The following is a 22,937-nucleotide window of genomic DNA, read 5'->3' on the forward strand; positions in this document are numbered from 1 at the left end:
CTCCTCCCCTGACAAGTCTATTTTTGTGCCCACATTAATGAGAGACAAAGAATGGTTCACTTCTAGACAGTTCAGGAAATGGGCATAAGGATTCAGAGCCTTTCACATCTAGCATTAGATAGCTCATGGAATTAGTAATGGGGTCAGAGCATTTCATCTTTAGGGCTGGATGACTCAGGGCACGGGCACAGGACACACAGCCTTTCACCACTTTGTTCCTGTTTGCCACCGAAGCTACAGCATTACCACGCTGTCATGGACAACCTCCTCTGACCACATCCTTTGGTGGAGTCAGTTCCTGTTACTCCGAAACAGAACGCTGGTTGTCTTAGTAACTGGGCGCCATTTCATGCTGTAGCAAGGCACACCCCAGAATGCATTTGAAGAAGGCATTAGGGCACTTCAGCAAGAACATTGGCAAGAAACTGTAACGTTTGTTGAATTAACTATAGAATCCAGCTCCTGACTTGAGAGATTGATGTTGGGTTGTATCAGGACAGTTCGTGCTGAAAGTTTTTTTTTCTTCCAGTTTCACAAAGACATCGTCTCTGTAACTTCCTGCCACAAAAAGAGGAAGCTGAACACTGACAAGACTGGTAAGGCCTTTCATTTAGCTAATTAGTTACTGGTCTGGTATGCGCTGCATGTTTTGATCCATTCTGAAGGAGAATTTCTGTATGTGTCTACATATTAGAAAGAGCTACGTTTTCCTTAGTCTGAGATAAGTGTCTGTCTGTAGTGTGATAAGAAAACAGAAACAGAAAACACGATAGGCTGTATGGCCTTCACCTGCTTTATAGTGTACCCATCCATTGTTACTGCTCAGTTCTACAATCTTCTCTGTCAGGCACAAAACAAAGTAGAGCGAGACATGACTCTCAGGTGAAGGAGATTCTTTTAGGCACCAAACTGAAGACCCAACATGGGCCAGTGTTTTGACGGTAAAAACCGCCTGCATCAGGGGTCACAGTGCTATACAACACATAAGAATCCTTAGATAAAACATGCTTGAACCAAAATAAAAGCAATATGTATAAGACAATATAAGACAATATATAAAGAGATATATACATGTGCATATATTTAAAAAAAACAAAACAATATATATATGATATGTGAATGAAATGAAGATAAAATGGACATGGACATAAAATGGAATGTGTCAGTGTGAGAAAGTGGTTAAACATGTGGGACAATAAAACTTTACTAAGACAATAAAATGAAAGTCACCTTCAAAAGAGAAATATCATAAGGAACATGTACAAAAATCATGAACTTAAAAAACACCATAGAAAGAAAAAAGACCTGCCAAGGGCTTAAAAATGCTGAAGAACTAGACCAGATATAAAAGTCAATATAAAACATTGGTTAAAAAATTAAGCCAGGTAAAACAATATGTATTGTGCGGTCATTGTACTTGCAGTTAAAAAAGATGACAATACTACATAGCACAACGGAGTATAAAAGTGCTGTGTAACCCACAAACATTATGAAAATTGGAGAGGGAGGGAAGGGATTATGAGATGTGTCTGTTAACAAAACCCACTATATATGTTAGAGAAAGAAGATCTCTGCATTGAAGTCTGGACAGAATTGACCAGTTAAAAAAACGGGAAAGGATTCAATCCTTGCATGCTTGCCTCATGCTTTCTTGAATTTGGATACTGCACTTGCTTGTACTATCTCATCTGTTCAGCTGTTCCATACATCCACCACTCTTGTGATGAGGAAAAAAATTTTCTTTGATTACTCTTGAGTCTATCCTCTCTCATCCTCATTCTAGAGCTTTCTTTCAATTTTAAAGAGGCCTCCCTCTTGTGCATGTACACCATCCAGCTTATTTTCGAAAGTTAAAGACGCCCATATTTCGACCCAAATCGGGAGATGGGCGTCCGTTTCCCGTGGGCACCCAGAGTCCATCATGGATACGAACAAAGATCACGGGGGCATGTCGGAGGCGTGGCGAAGGTGAGACTGGGGTGTGGTTATCAGCCGAGGAGAGATGGGTGTCTTTAGCTGATAATCGAAACAAGAAGGGCGTTTTTTACAAGAATTTGGTCCACTTTATTTGGACCCTTTTTTTTCAGGTCCAAGTCCCAAAAAAGTGCCCCAACTGACCAGATGACCACTGGAGAGAATTGGGGATGACCTCCCCTGACTCCCCCAGTGGTCACTAACCCCCTCCCACCAAAAAAAACCCCACTTTACAAACTTTTTTTCCCAGCCTGTATGCCAGCCTCAAATGCTGTACCCACCTTCATGACAGCAGAATGTGTTCTATCCCTTTCCCTGGTTCTGATGTTGGTCTCGGGTGAGTGTGACACCTTTTCTGTTAAGGGCACTGCAGAGTCATATCAGCAATGCATTGTGGTGGGTGTAGGGTAGTGGGCTCCGTGATTCCACTAGCTTGTGTTAAATGCTCACGATGTTGGTAGTTGGTAGGCTCTACTCCCATGGTGCTTTTCCCTCTGCTTACTGGGTCAGAGTGTGCCCTGTTTTGTTTCTGGTAGTCCATGAGGTAGTGACCATTTGTGTAAGACACTTTTAGATCCCTTTCATGTGTTAGCCACGTTACAGCACTTAGTTCTTACCTTGAATGTTGCTGAAAGAGGGCATTGTACACCATTCTGCCAGCTCGGACCTACTACTGCTAATCTCAGTACCAGGGAGACTCGTTGCCAGTGGGGCACAACCTCTGATCTGCAGTTAACTGTGAATAAAGGTGCTTATTCAAATAAAGGACGTTTTCAGTGAGATTAGTCTTCAGGTGTGAACTGCTGTGCCAAGGTTATACAGCAGCAACAATTCCTGTCCCTGGAGCACTTTTAGTGGGTACTGCAGTGCACTTCAGGCAGGCAGACCCAGGCCCATCCCCTTTCACCCGTAACACTTGTGGTGGTAAATGGGAGGCCTCTAAAACCCACTGTACCCACATGTAGTGTCCCTCCCACGACCAAATGGCTTGGATTGGGACGTTTCTGAGCTGGACGTTTTTAGTTTCCATTATCGCAAAAAAAAAAAAAAAAACACCCATCTCAGAAGGGACCAAATCCATGGCATTTGGTCCGTCCAAACCGTATTTTTGAAACGAAAGATGGACGCCCATCTTTTTCGAAAATACAGTCTGTCCCACCTCTTCACATACCCGTTTTTGGACATAGGCGCCCATGGAGATGGGCGTTCGCGTTCGATTATGCCCATCCACATAGATAGTTAAAAGTTTCTATCATATTATCTTTCCTTGCTCCCTTATTTAGGTCTCTGTTTACTAAGGTGTGCTAGCGCTTTTAGCAATGCTGGAAACACCTATATATTCCTATGGGTGTCTCTAGTGTTAGTGTGCGCTAATTTTTAGCATACGCTAAAAACACTAGCGTGCCTATAGCACGGCTTAGTAAACAGGGCCCTTACATCTTTAAGTTTGTCCCCATATGAATTATGACAAAGACTCCTGACTATTTTAGTAATCACCCTCTGGACCAACTCCATCCTATTTATATCCTTTTGTTTTTCTAACGTTTTTATTGATGACAAAATATTAAAAAAAAAACAAACCTCATCCAACACAGTTGCTATACAATGAATAAAGTGTCAAAGCTGATACAAAAACAATAATGGAACATTCCTTCATAATTATTTTTCAGATTATCATGGAAACAACAGAGAGAACTTGTGTTCTTATAGCCCCAACCCAAGAAAACCAACATTTCTATTCCTTTGTCCCCCCTCAGAGCCCCTTATTCCTGTTCTAACCCCATACTCCTCCTCCTTCCCAAACTCCCCCTTCCTACCATCGCTTAATATTCAAGAACCCAAGTCAACTGTCTATCTTTTATCATATCAATATTCAATCTATAAATGCCTAGGTAGCCCCCCCCCCCCCCCCCCCCCCCCCACAACATTCAAAATTTGGCTTTTATCTGTAGGGGATAATGCTTGAATATAGTCTTCTCAAATTTCCAAAATACGTTTATGATGCTTACATAGGCCATTCACCCCTTGAAGTTTCATCAAACATAGATTGTGAAGCCTATTCCTCCATTCCCTAAAGGATCTAACGCTAGAAAAAAAATAAAAGTAGGGATGGGGACAGCCCTGTTGAGTCACACGAGAAATTACTAATGGGTCTGAAAGCAGTCCATTCACCCCAACTTAAGACCTTGGAGAGTTGTAAAGAGCCTCCACTACCCTAATAAAAAAAAAATCTCCCAATCTGTATTTTTTCAGAACAGTAAACATAAAAGTCCATGAGGCTCTGGGACTCATTTTCAAAGCTCTTAGACTTACAAGGTTCCATAGTAACCTATGGACCTTGTAAGTCTAAGTGCTTTGAAAATACGCCTCTCTGTCAAATGCCTTTGCAGCATCAAAACTAATTAAAAGAGAGTGTGCCATTTCCAGAGAAGCCAGAATCGCAAAGATTTTTGGCTGTCCTTCTATCTCGAACAAAGCTCACCCGAGGGTTTGCTATCAGCGTAGGCAGCACCTGAGCCAAATGATTAGCCATAATCTCTAATTGAAAAACAATAAAATTTTAGATAAAATAATTTAAAAAATAAAAAATAGTGAATAGAAGATCAGCCATCTTTGGTCTGCAATTAGTTACAAGTCACTAATTGGTTATAAAGGAGGAAAAGAGAAAAGAGACCAATCAGGACCTAACAGTCTCAATAATATATCATCCAGGAAATGTCCGTGCACTCCTTAAGTCACTATCTGTCCACGAGTGAGGCAACAGTATAGAGCAATGGCATAGAAAAGTGAAAAAGAGATGTCCAAATCAATAATAAATGAGTTGAGTACTATGCTGGTAATATACACAAAATCATCTACACAGACGCCCCAATCTACATGCTAAACCTCCTGGACTTGCCTCCCAGAAACGCCATAAGATCATCCCGCAAATTTCTCAATCTGCACTTCCCCAGCTGTAAAGGACTAAAATACAAACTGATACATGCCACCACCTTCTCTTACATGAGCACGCAGTTGTGGAATGCATTACCTACAGCCCTGAAAGCTATTGACGAAATAACCAACTTCCGCAAAGCTTTGAAGACACATCTCTTCAACAAGGCCTACAAAGAGAACCCATAGCCTTACAAAATTATCTCACCAATCCACCCAGTTATTAAAGTCCACCTTCTATCCTGCCTAACATCTTCCTTCTTTCTTCCCTCACTTAATCTTTGTACATTACTAATTGTATCTGATATCATGGAATGATTATGTCATAACCAAACTCTGTAAGCCACATTGAGCCTGCAAATAGGTGGGAAAATGTGGGATACAAATGCAATAAATAAATAAATAAATATATCCCTCAAGCCTCCAACAGCAAGGGAATTGAGAAAAGGTTAACTCAAGTTCAAGTCTAAGGATACCATCCCATGGAAAAATAGAGATTGTGATGTTTGCTCCAGAAAAATGTCTGTATCCAATAATGACAACAGTAGGGTTACCTCAAGAGGCCTGCTCTCTTGATGATGACAAATCCAGTAAAAATGCTTTAGCTGCTTTTACAGTATTAAAAATTTTAGTTTGTCCCTGGTTGAATACCCATAGCTTGGCAGGAGACAACAAGGAGAATTTCACCTTCCATTTGAATAGTTGTGTACATATGGGGAAGAACTCTTGCCAATGAGCTGACACTTTAGCAGAGAAATCCTGGAAACACTGGATATGCTTTCCACTGGTGTACCAAGGGCACAGGAGCAGGCAGCAAGGGGGTGCACTCATCAGTCACGTGGCTGTTCTGCCAGTCCCCTGTCTCTTCGGAAGTCAACTTCCTGTTCCAGGACAGGGGACTGGCAGAGCCAGTAGCTGCATGACTGTTCCGTGCACCCTCTTCCTCGGAGGAGGGAGTGCTCTGACTTGGGTGACAACCACGGTAGGTATGCCACTGACACTTTCCCTGGTATTCCAAGGTTATTCCCCCTCTCATAGCAAAGAGAGGTTCAGAGTTGCGTGCAAAACATAACAGTTTAAAAATTACAATCCTTGGTCTCTGAGCGCCAATGCGATGGGACCCAGACGATGAACTCTGTCAATACAGAGGGGTCCAGCATAAGAGGGCAGCTTTTTAGTAAGTAGTTCCTCAATAAATCACCACAGCTCTTGATTTGCCACCAATTCAGGGACAGCAGCCACATCACACATCCTCCGGCAGTGAGTTCCGGGGCTTAACTATTCTTTGAGTGAAAAAATATTTCCTCCTATTTGTTTTAAAAGTATTTCCATGCAATTTCATTGAGTGGCCCCTACTCTTTGTACTTTTTGAAAGAGTGAAACAATTGATTAAATTCTACCCATTCTACACCACTCAGGATTTTATAGACCTCAATCATATCCACTGTCAGCCGTCTCTTTTCCAAGCTGAAGAGCCCTAACCTCTTTAGCCTTTGACAACTCTGAATAGTTTTGTGGAAATGTTAATCATGTCACTCATCGTTCCACTTTCTAGATAATTTATAAATATGTTAAATAGCACCAGTCCCAATACAGATCCCTGTGGCGCTCTATTATTCACCCTCGTCCACTGAGAAAAGTGGCCATTTAACCCTACCATCTGTTTTCTGTCCAGTAACCAATTCCTAATCCACAGAAAGACATTGCCTCATATCCCATGACTTTTTAATTTTCTCAGGAGTCTGTCATGAGGAACTTTGTCAAAAGCTTTCTGAAAATCTAGATAAACGACATCAACAGGCTCACCTTTATCCACATGTTTATTTATGTCACATGTTTATTTATGTCTTCAAAGAAATGAAACAAATTGGTGAGGCAAGACTTCTCTTGGCTGAACCCATGCTGACTCTGTCCCATTAAGCCATGTTTGTCTATGTGTTCCGTAATTTTATTCTTTAAAATAGTTTGCACTACTTTCCCCGGCACTGAAATCAGGCTTACCAGTCTGTAAATTCCCGGATCACCCCTGGAAATTATTCCATCTTGCCCAATTTTCCAGATCATTGATTTTATCCTCTGCTTCCTCAAGCCAATTCAGAAATGCTGCCCGTTCCCTACTGGCCTCCAGGGCAATATCTACCAACTCAGCCAGTCTGACCTAGAATGCCCCTAAATCCATCTGGAAAGATTTCATTCTTTTCTCCAGGGACTCCATCTTGTCATACAGCACCTGGAATTTGTTCCACGGTCGTTCCAGCAGCACTGCAACTTTTTGAGATATTTTGCAGGCCCAAACCGAGCCCACAGAGGCTTCTGGCGAGCAAGTTACATCTTCCATCTTTGAGTCCACCACAGGGGGGACCTGTCCCAATCTTGCTTAGGAATCTTAGAAGCCACCAGAGTGGTAATTCTGGGGTTTCCAACTGCTCTCAAACTCTTTATGCTGCCTTTCCTCAAGAGCTTCACATAAAATATGGGTTTTTGCCAGTTGCAGAGTGTGTGTTCAGCAGTCCAGGCCCAGTAGCTAAGGAACTACCCTCCTGCTCATCCTCATGATGTTACTGGAACCCCCTCTATTTATATCCTTTTGAAGGTGCAATCTCCAGAACTGCACATAGTACTCTAAATATGGTCTCTCAACAGAGTCTTATATAAAGGCAAGGCAAGCTCGCCTCCTTTTTCCTGCTGATCATTCCTCTCCAATGCCAAGAGAACTGCCCTTTTTATTTCATTTCCCTTTATGCACCCCTTCATCTAGTCATAAAGTGGTTCATAACACATACAGTGTCATCAAAAACAATCTTTACATTAAAAACTTTTCAAACTGAAATCAATGGGTAGTGTGGAAAGCAAAAATGCTGATTACTTATATTAGAATTAGTCTTTTTTTCCTTGACCTTACCCAAAAGGGAGTCGTTAATACAAAAATTGATGCTTGCTTGTTGGCCAATACTGAACTAAAACAAGATGTTATCAGTGACACCCATATCAATAAAATGACTCCCTTTTCATGTCTCATCCTCTCCTCACAATATAACAGGAACAAAACTACCACCATAAACACCCCAGACTACACCCTTCTGGTTTCAGACAACCTGAAAATTCTTGGAGTTACAATAGACCGAAATCTCACACTAGTAAACCATGTGAAAAACACAACAAAAAAAATGTTCCACTCAATGTGGAAACTCAAAAGAGTAAAACCTTTCTTCCCAAGGGAAATATTCCGCAGCCTGGTGCAATCAATGGTGTTAAGCCATCTAGATTACTACAATGCCATCTATGCCGGATGCAAAGAACAAATCATTAAGAAACTCCAAATTGCCCAAAACACAGCAGCCAGATTCATATTTAGAAAAATGAAATACGAAAGCGCCAAATCCCGAAGAGAAAAACTACATTGGCTCCCACTAAAAGAACGAATTGCGTTCAAAATCTGCACCCTAGTTTGTAAAATCGTTCATGGTGAAGCCCTGATCTATATATCAGATCTCATAGATCTGCCAACCCGGAATACAAAACGGTCAGCACGCACATTCTTGAATCTTCACTACCCCAGTTGCAAAGGACTTAAATACAAGTCAACATATGCATCCAGTTTCTCCTACATAAGCACGCAACTATGGAACGCACTACCAAATGTTATAAAAATAATGCATGACCTAGCAATCTTCCGAAAACTACTGAAAACCAACCTGTTCAAAAAAGCATACCACAATGATCCATCCTAAATACTAGAAAACGAACCTCCACCAAAACTAGACAAATCCGACCTCTCTACACCTGACTGTTTCTTTTACGCAGCCACTAAGGAACATTATGCATTACTCACTACCAGGGGCATAGCCAGACAGCCAATCTTGGGTGGGCCTGAGCCGAAAATGGATGGGCACGGAATTCAGCCCCCCCCCCCCCACCCTCAAACACAAAATATTAAACACCCAAGCTGGTGGGGCAGTGGCGTAGCCAGACCTGAGATTTTGAGTGGGCCCAGAGCTAATATGGGTGGGCACGCACTGTCTATATAAGTATGAGTAGTGTCTCTTGGGATCCTACAAAAATAATGCCTTAGAATTCACTTGATGCCTAACAGCTGACCTGCATCAGTATAACCACATACATACTTAATGGAAAAATTGATATTTTTAAATATAAGTACATTATCCCACAATCTCTCCACTGTAAAATGCTATACACAAACTTGTGCAAAAACACACTCATATCCTTACTAAACCATAACAACACTAATTCCAAGGACAGGACGAGCTACAACCTTATGCTTGAAAAGGCAGAACTGTAATTACACTAGGCTCTAAAACACCAATACACTACCTTGTGAAAAAAAAAGCAAAACAAAAAGGGCTGCAAATACTACACGCTAGCAGAATACTGCACCTTGATCACACATGAAAAACACATGACACAACAGACATGACACAAGGAACTAGAAATCAAAAAATATGAAGGCAAAATACTGAACTGGAAAGTTAACTCAAGAAGTCAGACTCAGCATGCAGCAATACCAGAAAAATTGAAACTTACATGCAAAATATCACAGATTCACATTTCCAAAAGCTGACATATTCCAATTAATACATTCTGAATAAAATACTTTTTTCTACCTTTGTTGTCTGATCTATTCGCTTTGGTCCCAGTGTCTTCTGTTTTATGCAGTGTCTTCTTTCCATCTGATATTTTTTCTCTCACCATGTCCACCATCCTCCTGTGTACTTATGTGTCTTGTCTACCATCTGTAGCCCTGTCCCTATCCTTCCTCGAGTTTCAGTATCTGCCCTCAACGTGCTCCAAACCAGCCCTTAAACTCAGCAGTTTTCCCTCCATCCATATCCAGCATTTCTCCTCACTCCCCTCCATCCATGTGCTTCTACTTCCTCTGTCTTCCCTCCCCTCCATCCTTGTCCAACATTTTTCCTTCTCTTCCCTGCCCTCCACTCCATCCATGTCCAGCATTTCTCCTCTCTTCCCTCCCCTCCATCCATGCGCATCTCCTCCCTGACTTTTCTCCCCTCCCTCCATCCATCCATCCATCCAGCAACTCTCCATTCTCCCCTGCCCTCTCCTCCATCCACCCATATCCAGCAAATGTCCTCTGTCCCTTGCATTCATCCATCCATGTTCAGCAATTCTCCTCTCTCCCCTGCCCTCCCCTCCATCCATCCATGTCCAGCAACTCTCCATTCTCCCCTGCCCTCTCCTCCATCCATCCATGTCCAGCAATTTTCCTCCTTCCCCTGCTCTCCGCTCCATGTCCAGCAATTTCTATTCTCTCCCCTGCCCTCCTTTCCATCCATCCATGTCCAGCAACTCTCCATTCTCCCCTGCCCTCTCCTCCATCCATCCATACCCAGCACATTTCCTCTCTCCCCTTTCCCCTCCATCCATCCATGTCCAACAATTTTCCTCCTTCCCCTGCCCTCCGCTCCATGTCCAGCAATTTCTATTCTCTCCCTTGCCCTTCTCTCCATCCATCCATGTCCAGCAAATTTCCTCTCTCCTCTGCCCCCTCCATCAATCCCTGTTGTCCGGCAATTCTCCTCTCTCCCCTGCCCATCCTGTTTCTTTCAATCCCCTTCCCCATTCTATCCGACATCTCCCCCGCCCCTCCCCTTCAAAAGAACGACAACGTGGATGCAGCAGCGTCCTTCACTTCCTGCCCTCTCTCTGCACCGTCCCGCCTTCCTCTGATGTCATTTCCTTTTGGGCGGGACGCTGAGAGGGTAGGAAGCGAAGGACGGAGTCCAGACTGGCTCGCTGCTTGCTGCTTTTACGCCCACTCGCCGCTGCGGGCAAAAAACTAAGTCGTCGTCGTTGTCATGGAAGGTGAGGGTCGAAAAAGACTGGGCGGGCCTGGGCCGAGATTGGGCGGGCCTGGGCCCACCCAGGCCCACCCGTAGCTACGCCCCTGTGGTGGGGATTCCCAAACTGCACCAGCTGAAGATTTCCTCCACCTCGTGCAGCCAGTGCTCTTCTGAACAGCAGAAGGAAGACGCCGCTGCCAGTACTCCGTACATGCTCAGTGCTTCTGCCTGGTGAAAACTGAGCACATGCAGAGGGGCTGGTGTGTGGCAGAGCACTGACTGCCTAACAAGGAGGAAATCTTTAGCTGGTGGGGTTTGAGGATTCCCAGCAGCCACACATCAAGAGAGCCACAATTTTGGGTGGGTCTGGGTGCAAATTGGGTGGGCCACAGCCCACCCAGGCCCACCTGTATCTACGCCACTGCTCACTACCAATCTACTTCACATGCAAAATATGAGCTTTCTATATTTGATTGTCTTACTCTATAATCTACTCTATCATTTATGAACTTTAATGCAAAACTACTTTGTAATTTACCTATCATTTATGAACTCTAATGCAATATCACTTTGTATTTCTCAATCTGGAAATGGCAATCGCCACTCCAGCACAATGTAAGCCACATTGAGCCTGCAAACAGGTGGGAAAATGTTGGATACAAATGCAACAAATAAATAAGCCAGATCTACCATGGGAGAGCATTTGGCAGGACTGACTCAAGGGTATATATGATGCCCTCAATAAAACTTCAGCCAAGCATTCTTTCCCAGATGGCTCAAGCCCCCCCCCCCCCCCCCCCCCCCAAGGTGTCAAGCATCTCAGCTCCCCTTCTCTTCCTTGCCACCTTGTCCAGTATTTTCTCCTCTTCCCTTTGCTGGGCCTGCTGCAACTGCCACCCTACCTCTGCATGCCAAGACTGCTGAAGTCTTGAGCAGAAGCCAACGCTCAAGCACTGTGGTATACCACTACCCTCTGATAAAGATTTCCTGTCAGGAGGAGGCATGACATGTCAGTGCTTTGAGTGTGGTCAGAGCTGAGACCAGCATTAAAGTGCTGCTCTCAAGCCGTGCTCCCTCCCCACCCCAACAAATCTGCCACACCACTTTCAACAAAAAGCATGTGGATATAGGAAGGAGGGGAGCATGGCTCAAGTCCCCACAGCCCATACTGCACTTTACTTTCTTCCTGTCCTGAAGCAGCTTTGGAGGTCAGGCCAACTACTGCCCAATTTTCTCTTATTGTGCAGGAGCTTCATGCTTTTGTGCAGGAGATAGACTGTAACAAAATCTTGAGTGCAGTAGAATGGACAAATGCAAATTGATTTGTTTATTCTTTAAAAAAATACAAAGACTAGGGTGCTGGTTCTTAAACAAGTCCTCAGGGCACACCTAGACAGTCAGGGTTTTAGGTTATGTACAATGAAAATGCATGAGATAGATTTTCATGTACTGCCTCCATTGCATGCAAATCTATCTCGTTCATATTTACTGTAGATATCCAGAAAGCCTGATTGACTGGGTGTGCTCCGAGGGGTGGGTTGAGAACCACTGGACTAGGGAACACTTCTTGAAGTTAGATATCTCTACTTCAGGAAGCAGGTGAAAGCTTGGCTCTTCAACCAGGTCTTTAATGGAAGAAGTAACTAACCTGTTAGTTTCACTCACACACACAAGGAGTGACACGGGCTGCACATACTGCAGCAGGACATGTTTATCCACTCTACCCTAACAGATAAAATTTAACCATCTCTCTGACCTCATGTGCACCTTTCATTAAATTAGTCACCTTATTTTCTAACTCCTCTTACTCTCACCTATTTATATGTTCCATCTTTGCTTATACCCTACGCTGTCAATTAAAATGTTCTATTACGTATTGTGTTGACATTGTAAGTAGTATACTATCAGGGGCATTTTCGAAAGAGAAGGGCGCCCATCTTTTGACACAAATCGGGAGATGGGCGTCCTCTCAGGGTTGCCCAAATTGCCATAATTGAAAGCCGATTTTGGGTGTCCCCAACTGCTTCCCATCGTGGGGACGACCAAAGTTCCCGAGGGCGTGTCGGAGGCATAGCGAAGGCGGACTGGGGCATGCCTAACAGATGGGCATCCTCAAGTGATAATGGAAAAAAGAAGGGCGTCCCTGAGAACACTTGGCCGACATTACTTGGTCCTTTGTTTTTTATGACCAAGCCACAAAAATGTGCCCTAAATGACCAGATGACCACCGGAGGGAATTGGGGATGACCTCCCCTGACTCCCCCAGTGGTCACTAACCACATCCCACCCCGAAAAAAACAAGTCTAAAAACTTTTGTCTTTTTTTTTTTTAAGAGTGTGGGTGAAGGATATGGAGGAGTAGCCTAGTGGTTAGTGCAGTGGACTTTGATCCTAGGGAACTGAGTTCAATTCCCACTGCAGCTCCTTGTGACTCTGGGCAAGTCACAATCCTCCATTGCCCCTGGTACAAAATAAGTACCTGAATATATGTAAACCACTTTGAATGTAGTTGCAAAAACCTCAGAAAGGTGGTTTATTGAGTCCCATTTCCCTTTAATATGTGTCCTGCGATGGCAGAGGACTTCCAAAATGTGAATGTTTCTGTGAGAAGGATGTCCATGCCTTTGCTATGCTCTGACACCCCCTTTATTTATTTGGATTTTGGAGCACAAGTAGCAGCAGTGGGATTTGAACCAGCCACCTCTGGATTTCAAGACCAGTGCTCTAACCACTAGGCCACTCCTCCACGCCACTCTCTTAAAATTTGTACGTCCCTGTGGGTGGGTGGGTGGGGGGGGGGCAGTTCAGGCCATCCAAAATGTTTGAAAGAAGGACGTCCATGCCTTCGTTATGCCTCCGCTGACACACACATACCCCCCCAGGGACCTGCATACTACCCCCCCCCCCCCACAGGGATGGCCAAATTTCAATGGAGTGTAGGAGTGCCCTAGTGGTTAGAGCACTGGTTTTGCAATCCAGAGGTGGCTGGTTCAAATCCCACTGCTGCTACTTGTGATCCAAAAATCCAAATAAAAGGGGTGTCGGAGGCATAGCAGGCATGGACATACTTCTCATAGAAACATTCAGACATGGACATCCTCAACTGCCATTGCAGGGACAGAGGAATAGCAAAGGACGTCCTTCACCCATACTCTTTAAAAAAAAAAAAAAAAAAAAGACGTCCCTGACAAGCACTTGGATGTTTTCACCTGGACATGTATTTTTCTAAGGTTGTAGATGGCAATTTATTTAAGGTTGTAGACAGCTATTATACACGTAGCTTGTCTGCATGTATGAAGCCATCTTTTGGCATAATGCTTGGCTGCTCTGCACTGGCTTCCCCTCCTTAGGAAGGAAATCGTGTGCAAATGAGCTAACAACGAGCAGCTCATTTGCATGCAATTTCCTTCATGCATGCCCGTTCCTTTCTGAATCGCTAAGGGATTGGTAAGGGAAGGGCTTTTTCCGTTCAGTTAGTGGGACCAGTGCACTACGAATGCTGGCTCCTCCCACGACCAAATGGCTTGGATTTGGTCGTTTCTGAGATGGGCGTCCTCGCTAAGGGATTGGTAAGGGAAGGGCTTTTTCCGTTCAGTTAGTGGGACCAGTGCACTACGAATGCTGGCTCCTCCCACGACCAAATGGCTTGGATTTGGTCGTTTCTGAGATGGGCATCCTCGCTTTCCATTATCGCTGAAAATCAGAAATGACCAAGTCCTGGGGAAGACCATCTCTAAGGTCGACCTAAATTTGCTGATTTGGGCGTCCCTGACCGTATTATCGAAATGAAAGATGGCCGCCCATCTTATTTCGATAATATGGGTTTCCCCGCCCCTTGCTGGAGCCGTCCTGCGAGGACGTCCCCAGGAAAACTTGGGCGTCCCTTTCGATTATGCCCCTCTAACTGACACTTTGTATTGTTATTTGAATATTTTTACTGCTGTAATTGTCTATTGCTCATGTTTGATTTATTCTTACTGTACACCGCCTTGAGTGAATTCCTTCAAAAAGGTGGTAAACAAATCCTAATAAATAAAATAAAGATAGGAACACATTTAAAACAAATAGAAAATATGTTTACACTCAATGGGTAATTAAGCTCTGGAACTCATCAGAATATGTGGTAAAAGCAGTTAATGCAACTCTTATTTAATAAAAGGTTTGGACAAAGTTTTGTAAGTAGAAGTCTATAAATCACAATTAAGGTACATGTGGAGAAAGCCATTGTTCATCCCTGGGGTAAGTAGCATGGGGTCTTGTTACTTTGGGGGATTCTGCCAGATAACTGTAGCGCTATATAAATGTTATTAGTAGTAGTAGTAGTAGTAGTAGCTAGAACAGCAATACTTGGTATCTGATTGGTTTCTACCTTGTGATGTCATCCATGATATCACAACCAATCAGATTACAGTGAATGTAACTCTCCCAGGAGGCACAGGAGAAGGAGAGAGCAGCTTAGAAAAATTCAGGATGTAAGTGGATCAGTAGTAACTGGAGTCAACAGAGGGTGTTAGAAATTAACCAGTACTTAAAAGGGGACATCATATTTTTAATGTGTCAACAGGACTTACCTCATTCCACCCTTCCTCTCTTTTCAGTGTGTTTGTGTCTTCTATCCCAAGAATGACAATGGAATGGAAAGGCATTAGTCAACTGGGCCATCATTTTCTATTGATATTATTGCTGACAGTGGCCCTCAGGCCCACACTCTCACAAATGGGCACAGATGAGCCTCTAAATCTCACCTCCTGGATCACCAGAATGAAAAAGAATGAACAGCAGACTACCACAAGTCCTCTTCTATCAACGCCAAAACAGGTGACTTCGAACAAGCTATGCCACCACTGTTTTATTGTCATGGTGACCTTGGCAACAGTCGCAGCTATCTTCATGGTTACCACAGTCATACTTTGTAGCAAGATGTTGGTTTTATCCAGGTACTCGTCTAGAGTCAGAATAAAAGCCAGGGCACAGAGAAGGACTCCCACACAGGGTCTATGGATTGAGCAGAGGTGCACCATGAAGGAGAGGACAGAGTCTTGGTACAAAGATGATACTCGTACAGAAAAGAGGCAGGACAATAAAAGTCTTCGAAGGACCTCGAATGGTGGCATGAGTCTTTGGATACCATCAGATACTTCAATGGAGGAACGATCATTACTCTGGTACCGCCATGGCTCAAAGGAGAGCAGGATAGCTAATGGAAACATGACTCACCCAAAATGGGCTGAGAATACCAACAGTATCCAGCCAAGAGTTACCTTGGACCAGATATCAGGATTCTGGCATGGCAATATAAATGCCTGGGAGACAACCATGAGTCATGGAGGAACAACCAGCTTCCAAGGATGTTCTCAAAGCAGCACTAGGACTGACCTGGGTCAAGATTCCAGTACTACCGAGGAGCAGGAATGGAAGAATAGCACTATTACAGAGAAGCAGGGATATCCAGAGGATCTTGGGGAGAACCAAGAACACGAGGAAGAAGAGTTTTTTCCTATAGTCCAGCCAAGAGTGACTTTGCAGGAAATCTCAGAGTTCTGGAGCCACAGGGAAGCCCGCCACTCGCAAATGGGACAGAGTGGCATTGAAAATAATGAAGCAGAATCTAGAGTTCCCACTGAGAATGCATACACCCCACTACTGAGGATAGAATGAGTCTCATACTCCAGCACACTAGCACCAGAATTCATCTCTCAGCCTTTGAGCACTGTGGAATGAATATTTTAGTGCACAAGAGCAAGGATTCATAATCTCAACTCAGAGTACTGTAGGCTGCCCACTCAAACATATTTATACTAGGATTTATGCTTCTAATCTGAGAAGCATAGCATATGCACAGGAGGGCATAGTGTCAGGATACACAAACCCAGCATCTGAGCACAATAGGATCCACACATCTCCCAGCATTAGTTTCAGGATTGACCTCCCTTTAAGTGAATTCACACTTTCAGCCTTCCACATGCACAGCATGCTAGTGCCAGGATTCACACTCCTAGCCTACAAGATACACACAGCCTTGTATGTTACTGACAGAAATCATGTTCACAGTGATTTCTTACTGGTAAGTTTAAAAACTAGAGTTGAAAATTATGTGAACATCAGTAGCCCTCTTGCTGCACAGGGAGGCGAATCATTTGTATGCCTGCCCAAAGCATTCCCAAGTACTTACAAGAATCAGATCCTGAACCTATAAGCACATTATGAACCCTTTCCTTCTAGGCCACCGAGAGGGGAGGGCAGAGGGGACAAGATTCCGCAGGCCTGGCCTCCCAGGGGAGGGGTGCCGGGGTCTGTCTCTCTCCTGCTTCTGTATGTTGAGACCCAGGTGATTGCGTTAATGTGATAACCCGGGTCCCAGCACACAGGAACAGTGACAGTAAGAGATTGAGGGAGGAGAACAGAAGACGCAGGAAAGCATGGGGGACGGGGACGGCGGCTGCCCAAGTGGGGTGGGGGAACGAAGTGTGGAGGCAGCCCTAGTGGCAGGGCAGGGCTGGTGGCAGCAGCAGCAGCCTTGCCCCTGCTCAGCTCAGCTCAGCTCTGTTTCTTGGCAGACCTTATGCATCTCTTAGCTTCTCCCTCATAAAAAAATGTACATACAGCAAAATTTGTGACAATGTAAGTATTTCATATGTTAGCATAGCAAGCAGCTTTTAGAGAGACTAGAATAACATTTGTAATTGACTCTCGAAATAGGTAGTTTCCCAGCACCTACAAACACATTAAGCTCAATTTTCAGCAAAATGTCTAACATATACCGCCCGATAGTTAAACCAATTTAACCAGCCAGGAACGGCTCCTGGCCAAGTTAATGACACTTAACTGACTATGCGGCAATATTCAGCAGGAGTTAGCTGGTTATCGCCGAGCAGATAGTCGGTTATATTGTGTAATATAACTGGCTATCTGCCGATATTCAATGTATCGCTGGCTAAGTTTGGCAGCCAAATAGCTGGAATATCTTTGACTGGTTTCAACTTAACCTGCCAGCACTGAATATTGGCTTGGCTGGTTAAGTTGAAACAGCCAAAAGACTCCTGGATATTCAATGCTGGTCACTGGAAATGGCCCAGTGTTTAATATCCGGCTTAGCGCTGACTGCAGGAGGCAGTCTGGCTACCTCCCACGGTCTGAATACCAGCCCCTTGATATAGATATTTCAAATTATTCGTTTAATCAGCAGCACTATATAAACGGTAAATGTTGCCGAATACACAGGTATCCATAGATGTCCCACTATCCCCCAGATTCTATATGTCACCCTAATTTGTGGGCGCGGCTAAGATGCACGTGCAAGTTAACTGATTAATGAGCCCTTAAATAGCAAAATTGGGTGCTAACCAATTATTGCAATTTAATTGACATGAATCAGGATTCATACGCACATCTGGCTGAGCTCTATTCTATAAGGCATGATGCCTAAATCCCATGGCACATATTTGAAAAGGGGGTGTGGCCAGGGGTGTGTCAGGAGTGTTCCAATAGGTTATGTGAGCAATTATAGAATACCGCCTGCGTGCGTTTAACTTGTGCGCCAACATTTACACCTGGTTTTAGTAGGTGTAAGTCTGGGACCCAAAGTTAGGCAGGAGATCGGCCCTTAAGCACAAGTCCATGAAGGATTGTGCCCATTTTTGAGTGCCATTTACTGAATCTAGTCCTTTATGTACATGGGTCAATAATCAGCCAGTGGCAGTGAGCATTTTTTTAAAATGATGACTACCTTCAGCTAAGTTAGACCTGGATGATCAGTGTTGGGCCATGTCTGGGCACCAACTTTGAATATCTTGTTAACGGCGATAGCAAGAAGTTATGTGGGTACGGCTGACGTTCAGAGTCGTATCTACATAACTAACCAGGTCAAGCTAGGACGGCTGTTTAAGTGGTCCTACTTGCCCAATTAGCTAAGCAGCACCGGCACTGAATATTGTCAATGCACACATAACTTCTGGAACTTCCCTTATTTCGCCCTTGGACTGCCCCAGCTCTGCCCAGACAGTGACCAAAAGTCAGAGGGGATATTCAGTGGCACTGCCTGGTTAGGTGCCGCTAAATATCCTCTCCTGTGGCACTCAATGGGATTTAACTGGGCAGGACCCTCTCCTGCCCAGTCAAATCTTTTAAAATATTGGGCCTTTATATTAGAAGTGTGTGAGGTAAATATTGGAGCTTCTATATAAGTTACACATCTCTCTCGGCTGCCCCATTTATACTTGATTTTTCTGCAGCTGAGTGAGATGTATAAGCTATAAATGTAGTGTCCAAATATCAGCAATTATATATATATTGTTTATATGTATGGTGAGCTCCACCCCTGAAATGCTCTGACGAGGTATAATGCTGCCAGATTTAGAAAAATAAAGCATTTATGTGTTCGGCATCGGTATGAGCTGCATTCTGAATATCAGTCCATTAAAGTCTCAATGCAAATTATCAGGAGTGGAGGGTGTGCTGTAGAGAGAGGGGAGCTGTGTTCCAGATAAAACCAAATCAACCCTTGGAGCTTCCTACTGGTAGTTGCTCTTGATGTGGGTTTCTTTGTGTATCATTTCATCAGCAGTGTATTTTTCATACTTTCCACCCCTTTCCTTGCCTCTCCTCTGATTCAATTTCCTTGGTCTCTGCAGCCCCTCTACAACTACTACTTCTTATCATTTTTACAGTGCTACGCCACGCTGTACACAAAACATGTATGAGACAGTTGCTGATTGACAGAGTTTACAATCTGTTCAGCTGAGGCTGCCACCATCTTAAGCATAAGGAGTTGGATAAAGACAGATTGCCCACGTTTTGGAGCTCTGCTGCAGAGATGGGGATGAGGCAGAGGAAGGCAGACTGGGGGCAGGAGCGCTGTTAAGCTTCATTAGGAGGGACACAATACTGTAAAGCAGAGTTGTGACATTGCCCCTATGTTCTCATAGCTCATAATACCTCCACTCCTGTTTTAATGGTGTTAATTTATTATTATTATGATGATTATTATTATTAGCATTTGTAAAACGCTACCAAGTGTATGTAGCGCTGGCATTTTAGGAATATTATGGTAAAGAATAAAAGATCATCTTGTCCTGTTGTCTATTCTCATTTCATAGAATCATAGAACATGACGGCTGATAAAGACCATAGGGCTGGTATTCAAAGTGATTTAAGGGGGCAGGAGCCTCTCCTGCCTGCTTAAATCGCTTCCTGATACCTAAGTGGGGATATGCAGTGGCATTTAACCAGAGAGTGCTGCTGAATATCCCCACAGACTGCCCAAACAAAAAGTGGACAAGTCAGGGGTGGTGCTGGCGGCGGCATTGGGAAGGAGCAAGGTTATGCGGGTGCAGGCAATATTCAGTGATGGCACCCGTATAACTAAGTGGCTTAATATAGGACAGATCAACAGTTGACCTAAATATGGCCGCATAGCTATGTGGATGCCAACACTGAATATTGCCGGCACCTGCATAACTAAAAACAAAAAATAAAACCCGGAGCACCCTCCCACCCTCCTGACATGCCCCCTCCTTCCCTCCCCTCAGCCCTTGGCAATAAGACACCTCCCCCCCTGGAACCCCTTACCCCCTGCTGTCAAAGTAGCTCTCCCCACCCCCCACCCACCCACGGGCTTACTTGTAGGCCTGGTGGTCCAGCGGTGGTCACTGGGGGCAGGAGCGCAGCCCCCTCATTCCTGCCTCTTGTGGTGGCTATCCAAAATAGCTGCCATAACCTCTCAAGGCAGCTTGCAGTACGTACCGCGAGCTGCGGTGAGAGGTTCTGGCAGTCATTTTGGATAGCTGCTGTAAAGATCAGGAGCATGTAGGCTGCACATCTACCCCCAACGACCAACACTGGACCCCCAGGACTACAGGTAGGCCCAGGGGGCCTACCTTGACAGCAGAAGATAGGGGCTTCTGAGGAGGGGATTTCTTATTGCTAAGGGCTGGGAGGAGGGGAGGTAAAGAGGGGACAATGTTGGGGGATGGGATGGGACAGGACTTGAGGGCTCTGTGTTTAACACAAAAAAAGTTAGCTGAATATTGGCTGGGCCTGCATATGTTTTGGCGCCCAAGCTACCCAAAATTATCCACTGAAATTCAGTGCCAGTGCCGGGAAATGGCCTGGCACTGAATATTGGGAGATAATTTCACCGGCGATGATCAGCGTTTAAAAAAAACGTTGACCACCACCAGCTGAATATCAGGGGACTTGTAGCTTCTCCAAGCCTACCCATCCATACCAATTACTAAGCTCTACAATCTGTTTCTCTCTCTCTCTTAGATTCTATGTGTTTGTCCCATGCTTTACTGAATTCATATTTAGTCCTTGCCTCCACCAGTTCTGCAGGGAGCCTATTTCAAATATCCGCCACCCTTTCCAAAAAGAAATATTTCCTTGGATTACTCCTGAGTCTATCTCCTTCCACCATCATCCTATGCCTCCTCATTCCAGAGCTTCCTCTCAATTGAAAGAGGCCTGTTTCATGTGTAGTTATGCAACAGAGTTATTTAAATGTCTCTAACATATCTCCTCACTACCACCTTTCTCCCAAAGTATACAGGGGTGGTAATTCTCTTTAGGTTTCTTACAATTAGGCGCCAGGATGATGTGCACTAATGGGCAGATGATCAAAAGCCCTGCGCTGTTCCAAACAGCGCCCTAAAAATAGCGCCGGGACAGCGCAGGGCTTTTCTGCATCGATGATCAAAGATAATGCATGCAAATCTAAGCAGTGCTATTATCTTTGATTATCATGTTTAAAGTGCGGGAGAATTGTGCCGAGCATGCGCTCAGCACAATCCTCCCGCACTTGTTTGACAGGTCTGGGCTGTCAAAAGCCCAAACCTGTTAAACAGCCTGCCTCAAGGCCCGAACAACGAGGCCCCCCCCCCCCAAAACCCCCAGAAAACGTCGTGGCCGCCGGCGGACAAACCCTCTCCCACCCTCCCTCCCACTGATGGGGGGGGGAGGGGGCTGGAGGATCGGTGGGTCTCCAGCTCCCCAAAACCCCCAGAAATCGTTGATTGGCCACCTCCGGCCAAAGGATCTTTTCGAACTGTGATCCATCGACGGGGGGTGGGGTGGGGGCTGGAGGTCTGGTGGACCTCCAGCCCACCCCAAATCCTCCCCCCAGCGTTGTCCTTAGATTCCCGGTGGTCTGTGGTGTGCTGTGGTGTCGTGCCGGCCCCCTTCCCGGCCCCCCTACCTTTTGTTGGAGGAGGGACGCAGCCTGCCTGCCTCCCTCCTCTTCCAGTCAGTCGACTCCCAAAATGGTGGCGCCCAGTCCCGCCAATTGCATCCTGGGATGCGCTGGGCGGGGCTACAGACCATGTAAGGGAATCGCTCCCTTACATGGTCTGTAGCCCCGCCCAGTGCATCCCAGGATGCAGTGGGCGGTGCTGGGCGCCGCCATTTTGGGCGTCGACTGACTGGAAGAGGAGGGAGGCAGGCAGGCTGCGTCCCTCCTCCAACAAAAGGTAGGGGGGGCCGGGAGGGGGGCTGGCACGACACCACAGCACACCACGGACCACCAGGGAATCTAAGGACAACGCTGGGGGGAGGATTTGGGGTGGGCTGGAGGTCCACCGGACCTCCAGCCCCCCCCCCCCCCGTCGATGGATCACAGTTGGAAAAGATCCTTTGGCCGGAGGCGGCCAATCAACAATTTCAGGGGGTTTCGGAGGCTGGAGACCCACCGGATCTCCAGCCCTCCATGAGCATGGGGGGGGAGATCGTCGGGGGGACCGGAGGTCCACCGGACCTCCAGCCCCCCGTTCGCGTTTGCCTTGGGGGGGAAGGGGGGCCTGCCAGCATGCAACTGCATGCTGCACAGGGCTCACCATTCCTCCCCAATGATCTGCAAAATCTAACGCCAGCTTGGAGCTGGCGTTGATTTTGCTGCGGCCAGTGACCCAATCTTTGGCGCGCTGGTCGCTGATCATTGGGGATGAATGCGTTAAGCACCAATTAGCATGCATTTGCAAGCTAATTGCGCTAGAAGCCCTGTTTACCATGCATTTGCATGCTACTTGCGCTGAGAGCCCTCGAGTGCGCTGTTTCAGGCGCTCGAGGGCTCTGATCATGGGTTGGCTGCAAACTCTGGTGCTAGTATGGCGTTAACAGCCTCTAGCACCAGAGTTTGCTTTTGATCATGAGGGCCTAAGTGCAAATTTTCTATCGGTAATTATGCGCATAATTGAAGTTTTACAATACTAGTGTAAGTCCA

At 45.3% G+C, this 22,937-nt stretch overlaps 1 protein-coding gene across 1 annotated transcript; it reads left to right on the forward strand.

Annotated features, from left to right (window-relative positions):
* The first annotated feature begins 350 nt into the window (after window positions 1–350).
* Window positions 351–17,689, forward strand: LOC115474168. The gene is made up of 2 exons (XM_030209508.1): window positions 351–596; window positions 15,325–17,689. Exon 2 carries the CDS (start codon window positions 15,350–15,352, stop codon window positions 16,382–16,384), a length of 1,035 nt encoding a protein of 344 aa, XP_030065368.1. The 5' UTR covers window positions 351–596; window positions 15,325–15,349; the 3' UTR covers window positions 16,385–17,689.
* Window positions 17,690–22,937: the final 5,248 nt, after the last annotated feature.

Source organism: Microcaecilia unicolor, chromosome 7 (assembly GCF_901765095.1).
Source record: "Microcaecilia unicolor chromosome 7, aMicUni1.1, whole genome shotgun sequence".
Taxonomy (NCBI): Eukaryota; Metazoa; Chordata; class Amphibia; order Gymnophiona; family Siphonopidae; genus Microcaecilia; species Microcaecilia unicolor.